Source organism: Loxodonta africana, chromosome 4, assembly GCF_030014295.1.
Source record: "Loxodonta africana isolate mLoxAfr1 chromosome 4, mLoxAfr1.hap2, whole genome shotgun sequence".
Taxonomy (NCBI): Eukaryota; Metazoa; Chordata; class Mammalia; order Proboscidea; family Elephantidae; genus Loxodonta; species Loxodonta africana.
The window spans coordinates 115,221,688-115,231,648 of NC_087345.1; the positions used below are offsets into that span (position 1 = coordinate 115,221,688).

At 36.1% G+C, this 9,961-nt stretch overlaps 1 protein-coding gene across 9 annotated transcripts in view; it reads left to right on the top strand.

Annotated features, from left to right (window-relative positions):
- SOX5 (SRY-box transcription factor 5) overlaps positions 1–9,747 on the top strand; it is a 1,149,712-nt gene extending 1,139,965 nt beyond the window's left edge. For all 9 annotated transcript variants that reach the window (XM_064284479.1, XM_064284485.1, XM_023554801.2 and 6 more), the window contains 3 exons: positions 223–396; positions 7,036–7,252; positions 8,986–9,747. In XM_064284479.1, coding sequence (XP_064140549.1) covers positions 223–396; positions 7,036–7,252; positions 8,986–9,289 — 695 coding nt within the window. In that variant the 3' untranslated portion in view covers positions 9,290–9,747. The remainder of the gene's footprint in view (positions 1–222; positions 397–7,035; positions 7,253–8,985) is intronic.
- The last annotated feature ends 214 nt before the right edge of the window (positions 9,748–9,961 follow it).

Sequence of the window (9,961 nt, forward strand, 5' to 3'; positions counted from 1 at the left end):
ATACATATTAGCAATGGATTTAAAATACAAACACAATGTTTGCCACCACTAGGCTTATCACAAAAACTCCATAAACAAACATCTGTTCAAGAACTGGATGTACCATTATCAGACGTGCTTTTTATTTATGGATATTTTAATAGACTAAAAAAAAAACGTAATCCAAGGAAGAGAGCTGCCAAAGGTTTAACACTAACATGAAGCAATGTTCCTTGTTTTTAGGAAGTGCCGGAGTCTCAGAATCAAGAATTTATAGAGAATCCAGGGGACGTGGTAGCAATGAACCCCACATAAAGCGTCCAATGAATGCTTTCATGGTGTGGGCTAAAGATGAACGGAGGAAAATCCTGCAGGCCTTTCCTGACATGCATAACTCCAACATCAGCAAGATATTGGGTAAGAAGTACATTAAGAGTTAAGTGATATATGGAATAAAGGTACTGTTCTGCAGTTGAAAGATACTGGTTGGTAGGCAAGGGATCTCTTTTTATCTGCAAGAAATGGGTACCCTGACTGAGGCTTTTCTTCTAATAAGGAAGCAATCTCTATTAATTGAAAAATGTGGACAATTTCTACAGCTAATTTCACTATGTGTTTCCATACTAATTACTGTAATGTGTCCTCTTCTTTAAGAACCTAGAAATATATTTACAAAGACTGAGATTAAAAAAAAGTTCCTTTCCCATGGGTCTTTAGACACTGATATTGACCATTGTTATTATTTTCTTTTGTAAACTGTAGTCAGGTTATTAATCTTAAGGCCTTCAGCCTCTCTCATCATCCTAGTTAACATAAGAACAAGGAGTTTTCTTGGTAGAATTCATCATGTTGTGGTTGGGGTACAGGTGGGGATGATGGTTGTTCTAGTGCCATCATGGAAAATCAGTCTTGGTGCAAAAAGACATAGAGTGTGCATGTTTTGAACTTTATACTTTTCATAGCCATTGGCATCATTTTCAGCACTATTAAAAGGAGACTTTTTCTGCCATTGCATCTTTCATCTTAACAGGTAACAAAACACATGTTTACCTTACATACATAGACACTGAAGTACTCAGAAAAAATGGATAGAGGAGAAAGTACTAATTATAAAAAGACCTATTATAGACCTATATAAGCCCAAAAAAAGAGAAAGGGAAGATTCTATTTCTTCTGTGTTGTTCTCTTGACAGCATCATCATCATCATCTTCAAGTAGTCTGCTGCCAGGTACTTGGCAACCCAAGCAACATTCACTATCTGTCTTCTAAGAGCTAAATAATAAAATAGAACGGAATATCTAATGTAACAGCAATTTTCAGTTTTAAGAACTAAGTAACAAAATTTGTTTAAATTTTTTAAGATTTATTCAAATCTATAATACAATGCACTTGGAATAGTTCATAAAGATACAGTCCTTTATGATACTTCACATTAAGGAACTCATCATCTAAAAGTAGCTATTTAACATACATATGTGTAAAAAAGACCAGATTCACTGGTTTGACAGATTGGAGTAATCCCAAGAGTCTGGCCCCCAGACACCCTTTTAACTCAGTAATGAAGTCACTCCTGAGGTTCACCCATCAGCCAAAGATTAGACAGGCTCGTAAAATAAAACAAGACTAAAGGGGCACACCAGCCTAGGGGCAACGACTAAGAAGTCAGGAGGGAACAGGAAAGATGGTAAAAGGGTACCCAAGGTTGAGAAGGGAGAGTGTTGACATGTCATGGGGTTGTTAACCAATATGTGCACTGTTTAATGAGAAACTAGTTTGTTCTGTAAACCTTCACCTAAAGTACAATAATAAATAAATAAGCATATATATGTTTTTATGATCCATACTCTCAATAATGACAATAGATACTACCCAGTCCACAAAATACATTTGTAATAAGATAAAAACAAAAGAACCCTAGCTACTTAAATGTTTATCTCAATTTTCATTGAAAACAATAGTGAGATCTTTAGATGAATGCTATCCAAAATGGTATAAGCATGTGAAACTTTAGGTATATATAGAAAATGTGAATATTTATGTGTAAAATTACATATCCATGAATAATAAAAAAGTGAAATTGATAAAGAATTCTCAAACTGACATTTTTCTGTGTCTCTACCATCACTGATCTATTTTCTTTCTTTCTTTCTTTTTTGCCATTCTTCCTTCCATATGAAAATTTCTACTCTTTTTAAAAGCGCCAGAACTGTTTTCTTTGGAAATACTCTAATAAACAATAAAATGCTTGAAGTAAGCATATTTTATATTTTAATGTCAGTTATTCCCAAATTAGAAACCCCAAAATATCAAAATTTAAAAAATAAGCATTTGACACTATTTAAACTGTTTTTATATCATTTCATTCATGTATCCATATGTGGAAATTGAAAATTGCTGATTAAAACTTTATTCTAAGAGTAATATTAATTTTGATGATATGAAATGATATTTTCATGATGACATGGAATGATAGAAAGCCTTTAAGAAAAAAAAAGATGGCTGGTTGAAAGAAGTCCTTTCTATTTTGAAGGAGAGAATATTAAAATGACCACACGATTGTATCGTAATAGGCTATATGAGAGTGCTGCCTGATTTAAGTCTTTTTAATGAAACTGTATTAATTAGAGAGATAGCATTTGAATTTGGGGGGAAAAACACTGAGATGGTTTGGACCTCAATATTTAGCCGTAGCTTTTCATATAAATAAACGATCCTCAAATAGCCACAAGATCATTCTAAATGACCAATTTCAAATAAAAGTACAAAGAAAGCTTGATGTTTTCCTCTTTACTGATTGTTTTGGATAACAGCCTCCGACAGCATGCCGCTAATTCATTCTGCTTAAAACAGGCGCTTGAGCTGGGTTGACATTTTATGTAGTCTCTGGGGATCCTAGTTGACATTTTAAAGGGCTTCTAAGCATTTTATAATACCCTAAAATCTGGTTTTAATAAGCCATTCTGCTGAAATTGTTAACATAAGGAATCACCTTTTACTGTTTGGGACTAGATCAGGGGATGGGGGACATCTTTTTCTGATTAGATATACAGTAGCCTGGGTAAAATGTGCAAATTCATTACAGACCTCATGGAGATGACAATGCTTCTCAGCCCAAACTCTTCACTTTTATTGTATTGCCAGATTTAGAAAGGAACAGAATGCTTTGCAGGTCTTTTTTCCCCTCCTTGTTTTGAACATAAAATATTGTTGATTGAATCTCCCTCTTTTGAAATCAGGAGAAATACCCAAATGTCTGTCTTTATCTCTGTTTTTTTTCTTTCTTTCTTTTTTTTTGTAAAAGTCCAGCCTTTTGAAAACAGCAGGGAACTAACCTCTTGTTCATGGGCCCAGAAGAAGCAACTAGCCACACCCAAATCAAGCAGAATTTTTTAAAATTAATTAATTTTTTATTATACATTAGATGAAGGTTTACCAAACAAACCAATTTCTCATTAAACAGTACACACATTGTTTTATGACATTGATGAACAACCCCATGACATGTCAACAGTCTCTCTTCCCGACCTTGGGTTCCCTATTACCAACATTCCTGTACCCTCCCACCTTTTAGTCCTTGCCCCTGGGCTGTTGTGCCTCTTTGGTCTTGTTGTGTTTTATGAGCTTGTCTAATCTTTGGCTGAAGGCTGAACCTCAGGAGTGACTTCATTACAGAGCTAAAAGGGTGTCCAGGAGCCTCAAGCAGATATTTTTGTTTCTCCTGGAGGTAACTAAAATGCTTTCTCACTATTATCTACTGTGTTTCAGGGTTTGCATTCTAGCTTCACACAGTGGTCATTATACCTCAAAACCACTGAAACCAAAACCAAGCCTAACTATTGGTTAATTCTATTAAAAAATTATTACTTAAAAGTGAGAGCTGCATTTACCACCAAACTAAACCTTATCAACACTCTCATAAAATCAGCTAGTTAGCTATTTTGCCCCAAGTTAGGCTATCTTCATTTTTATTTTTGAAAAGACTTGTAAATATTATATAATCAGATTTTAAAACATAGCTTAGGATTTAGTGATACACCCAGAGAAAATGTATTACCAAGTGCCAAATTATTTTGTCATCCCAATTCAAGGCAGATTTGGAAGCCAACTTATATGAGAATTTATGCATTTTTTTTTATTATCCTATTTCTTTATGTCTACATATCCCTTTTTCCTCTGCATTTTAGCCAGGTCAGCTTTCTTTCATCTTACTCGTCTTCCTGTTGGAAGGCCTTGCCCATCCTATTCCTCCTCCATAGTATGTACTTCTCCTTCTGACCTTGTAGGAGTCATTTCTTCAGTGAAGGCTTTTGACCTACAGAAGATTGATTTTGCTTCTTTATCTTATGCTTTCACAGCTTCCTGCATTTTCCACAATTGCAATTAAAATAATTCTGTAATTAGATGTTTAATGTATTTCTCCTACGCTAGAATATTAGCATCAGGAAGACAGGAGCCACATTTGTCTTATACCCCATTCCATATACAGTAACCAATACTGCATCATGCACATAGGAAAAAATATAAAAACAGTTCTCAACACTCCAAAGCAAATTAACTATAAGGCAGAAACTTTTCCTTTCCTTAGAGAAACATATTTTATTTGACCCTTATAGAACATTTAGACTGATGGAAGAACCTTTGGCAATTATTTTTTTAATTGAGAATGGTGGTTTCTTTGTTCCTTTTTGAGGCTCAATAGCTCATGAATACATACAAGACCAACCGTCCTTGATCCATTTTTCATTGTATTCATATTTGGCCAAGAAATTATTTCTGGTACGCTTATTTTCCCACTTCCTGATCTGAGATTCAAAAAACGGTATATATACTTGCAAGAAACTCCATGAAAACAATTGATCCAGCTCAATAGTTTTTATGGCTTTACCTGTGTTTATATTTGTCCTGAGAACAACATAATGGCTTTCAAGTACCTCTAGAGAATAATGTGAGGCAAATAAGGAGTTTGAGATTGTAAGTACAAATCCTATGGCCTGACTACCTGACTAAATGTTAGACAATGCTTATTTAAACAGAAGTTTGAGGAAGTGGTAAAAAAGATGAAGCTCTGTGATTGAACTGTAACCTGAATCGATGTTATAGAATTAAATAATATTTAGATTGAAATAAACTTTTGTTTATAAATCTAATACTGACACAGATACACCCACCTGGCAACATGTGTTCCAGCAGGAAACAATTCTGAAGGAAGAGATAGTGCCCCTTTTGCTGCATCACTTCAATAAATATAACAGCCCATACTGAGAAATTCTGTGCATTTTAAGGGAAGAATTGTTCAAAGTGAGCTATTTGCATTTGAGATATGGAGTTACGGTTGAGTAAAGAAACCATTAAAAAGCTTTGAAGATCTTGCTTGGATGACTTTGGAAAGCATCTGCCATCTGGTTGATTGCAACTCATGATGACCCATGTGTGCAGAGGGGAACTGCTCCATAGGGTTTTCAAGGCTGTGACCTTTCAGAAGCAGATTGCCAGGCCTTTCTTCCCAGGTACCTATGGATGGGTTTGAACCACACAACCTTTTGGTTAGTAGTCTTGCACTTATCTGTTTATGCCACCCAGGGACTCCTATACAGTTGGTAAGGATCTCCTAATGTCAGTTATTTTTGTTGTTTGGGCTCTCAGAAGCCCAAAGTGATTCTTCACATTTGGGTGGAGTTGAGTTGATTATGTGCAGATAAACACACTTTATCTGCATATGGACAGATTTTTCTCACAGTTAAATACTAACTGCTGTTACTACTACACCTATCCATACTGACAGAATCAAAATTTTAACCATATCTCTACTGAGAATTAGCAGAATTATTTATAATTAAGCTTCAAACAGTTGTTTTTCTCAATCCTAGTTGTAGCTAAAAAAACTGAAGTTGTATCTAAAAAAACTTTGTATCTAAAAAAACTGAAGAATAAAAAGGAGGGGAGAAAAAATTTTGGCTTATCATTATTAGTACAGACTATCTCACAGGAAGTGACAGCTTTATCTATTATTGAAAGCGGTTTATTAAGTGAAAAATCTTCACGCATACTTATTTTAATTCGAACCTTCACTAGATGATACATAATAGGTGGGCATGTGTACCTAAGGGTCATACCTTGTGGCACACTTTAAATTCTGTCCCACCAGAGTTTGAGTCACAGATCTGCAATTTAGCAGTTGTGTTACATTGGGTAAGTTTCTTCATCTATTTGAACCCCAATTTTCTCATCTATGAAAATAGGAAACCCTGGTGGCATAGTGGTTAAGTACTAACGGCTGCTAACCAAGAGGTTGGCAGTTCGAATCCGCTAGGCGCTCCTTGGAAACTCTATGGGGCAGTTCTACTCTGTCCTGTAGGGTCGCTATGAGTTGGAATCGACTTGATGGCAGTGGGTCTGGTGGTTTGGTATCCAACAGACTTGTGGTTAAAAGAAAAGACAGCATGTGTAAAGTTTTTAACACAGAGCATGTTCATTAATATTATCATTTTAAGTATGGGTAAAATTTTAACTAAATATTTCGCCATAATCATTCATGTAAGCATACATAATCATTTAGGGGAGAATGAGAATTATATGTGAAATATGTTAGGAATCTTTGTACTAAGGAATGTACCCCTACTTAAAAATACTCAATATCTAGCTAATTTAGTCTCAGATTCAAAATACATGAATTATTGCATAAAATTTCAGCTTGCAGCTCAATTACAGCATGATTTAATGTACAAATGAAAGATATAACCATTAAAGTATCTTTGAACTTTACACAAAAATTTGGCTAAATCATTATTCAAACCGAAAAAACAAAAAGTATTATCCAGTGATGTCATATGGTTTATTATATATTGTACACTGTTTAGTTGGGTAAACAGCTACCGATAGCTCTGTGCTTGTAGAATCTCACCTCTTGAGTCAAAGCTCACCAGCCAACAACATTTTTATATATTTCTGAGTTAACGTCAACATTTTTACATAAGATTTTCCTCTCTCCGTTATATCTGGTTTCAGGATGCTTGGCAACTGGGTAAATTGGAATACTAACCTTCCTTTCTTCATAGGATCTCGCTGGAAAGCTATGACAAACCTAGAGAAACAGCCATATTATGAGGAGCAAGCTCGTCTCAGCAAACAGCACCTGGAGAAGTATCCTGACTACAAGTATAAGCCCAGGCCAAAGCGCACGTGCCTCGTGGATGGCAAAAAGCTGCGCATTGGTGAATACAAGGCAATCATGCGGAACAGGAGACAGGAGATGCGGCAATACTTCAATGTTGGGTATGGGCCATTCAGTCGTTTTCTCTTAGGGAAAACTTCCTGCTGTATCAAATGGGTAACCAGACACATTTGTTTAGTTGCAAAGCATCATTTTGAAAAAGAACCTGAATGCAGTGTATTTTCAAAGACTAACTGTCCCCCATAAGATCCTGAGAAAAAAATGCAGGCATGTTAATCTACTCCCAGCTCCTGGGACAAAGGCTCTGACGTGAGCTTTGTTAACAACTGGATTGGAAAACAAAGTATCTGAAAGTAAATAATTTTGGCGCTTGCTGTTTAAAACTTGGAATGATTGTAGTTCTTTTCCTAGGGGTTGTTTATTACTTCTAAGGTTTCATAGTGATCAGTTCTACAATGACAAACAACTTAGCTGAGACAATACAGCATAAAAAATTATTTTGAAAGAAACACTTGAATCTGAATATAGCAGGATCAAGGCATATGGGCAGCCTTTGTAGATGACAGTACTTAGTAGGGATTATATTTAGGGCACAGCAAGGTCGTGAATGGGAAAGTTCCATTCTGAATTACAAAGCAGCTTTCTGATGGCAAGGCTCACAACAGTGTTATAATGCCTGCAACTGCATTACTTCCTCAGAAAAAACTTCCTAAAAAACCCCACAGAAATAAAGGTGCTCATATTTGAAACAGAAGTTAATAAGATCCCAAGCACTTCTTAGGATAATAAACACCGTTTTTAAAATGTCGAGAGGATGACTTACAAAAAGCGTTGTTAAGTCTACCCCGTTTCCTCCATTACTTTGAAATAATCTGTCTGCTCTGACAAGGGTCTATGATTTATATCTAAGCAGATGACTCTTCTTAAAGCTGAGTACAAAATCTAATGCTTCCTGGTAAAGAGTAAACATATGAATGAATGAATGAAGGCAACTATAAATCCATTTCTACTAGGACCACCTATATATTGTATGGCCCAGTGCAAAATAGGAAATGCTGGTGGCATATTGGCTAGGTACTACAGCTGTTAACCAAAGGGTTGGCAGTTCAAATTTGCCAAGGGCTCCTTGGAAACTCTGTAGGGCAGTTCTACTCTCTCCTATAGGGTCAGTGTGAGTCAGAATTTGACTCAATGGCAATGGGTTGTTGTTTTGTTTGTAGTGCAAAATAAAATTGTAGTATCCTTTATTTTTAAAAATTAAGAATTTCAAGCCTACAACAGCAGAGCTTTAAACCAAATATGGGACCCCAGGGCTTTGTGTGACTGTGCAGGTCGTATACCCATGAAGCTAGCCCTCCTTCCTACCCACCCTAAAAGTGTTTCAGGGAATAGGTGGACAGTGTGATATCGTGCAATTCTGGTGAGTAAAGCTTTTATGTTGAGAGCATTTAGTATTTTCTCTCTAGGGTTTTCCATCAAAATTGAATTTTCTCTAGGTTTAATTCTGAAAAAAAAAAAATTTCGATGTGTTATGAGGAAAAAGTACTTAATCTGTCAGTTTTTTTTTGTTTTTTTTTTTTTAAGTAGGATAGGAATAAAACAAGATTATTGTATGGATCAAATGGGTAATACATGTCAATGTCTTGTAATCTCTGAACCACTATACAGACGTATGGTATTGGGATCAAAATGGGAAGTGATTTTAAAAATGTTAGGCAAAGAATGAAAATCAGTACTTTAGAGCTGGACACTGAGTAAATGAATTATATAAGTAAGGCCCACATCCAACTATCCTTTCACTCATGGTCTCTTTTTGGACATTCCTCTCTGACAGGCAACAAGCACAGATCCCCATTGCCACTGCTGGTGTTGTGTACCCTGGAGCCATTGCCATGGCCGGAATGCCCTCCCCTCACCTGCCCTCAGAGCACTCAAGCGTGTCTAGCAGCCCTGAGCCGGGGATGCCTGTTATCCAGAGCACTTACGGAGTGAAGGGAGAGGAGCCACATATCAAAGAAGAGATACAGGCTGAGGACATCAATGGAGAAATTTACGATGAGTACGATGAGGAAGAGGATGATCCGGATGTAGATTATGGAAGTGACAGTGAAAACCATATTGCAGGACAAGCCAACTGATAAGGGTCAAAAGATTGTTGTGACCTTAGGACTTAAAGAAGCCCTAGCTGGTTCATCCTTACCAGTGGCCAAGCACATTAACTTTCTCATACACTGACTGTTACTTTAACTGTTAGTCTTAACTAGTTGGGACATCAGCTGACTAATAGACCTCAGCCTCAAAAGGCTTGGAAAGAAAAAAAAAAAAATACAGCAAACAAACAACAATATCAACAACAAGAGATTGAAATAAGCTATGGGTAAAATAATGCCAGTAATTCAGCTGCTACATCCAAGCACTGAAGTCTTACCCGTCAACTTCTTTTTTTTTTTTTTTTTTAAATAAACTTTATGGCTGTTTGTTCTACAATGTTCTAGAAATTCTCACTCAGGTACACAGTGCCAACAAGTGGCTTGTGAATGTGTTTTGTTGTTTTGTGCTACAATTTTTAAAAAGAAATAAGTTTTGTTTTGGGGGGGTTCCGTTTTTGTTTTTTTCTGCTTTTCATTTCTTTTTTTTTTTTTTTGTAATGCACCTGACAGAAAAAAGAAAGATGAATTTCTCCTTACTTCTCTCCACCTTCTCCATCTCTATACTTTAAAGATGGAAGTCTGTGCATGGGGGGGAAGAGGGAAAAAGAACCTGTTTTTAACTTCCTTGCTATCCACCACAAAATAAGCAATTATTTTCTT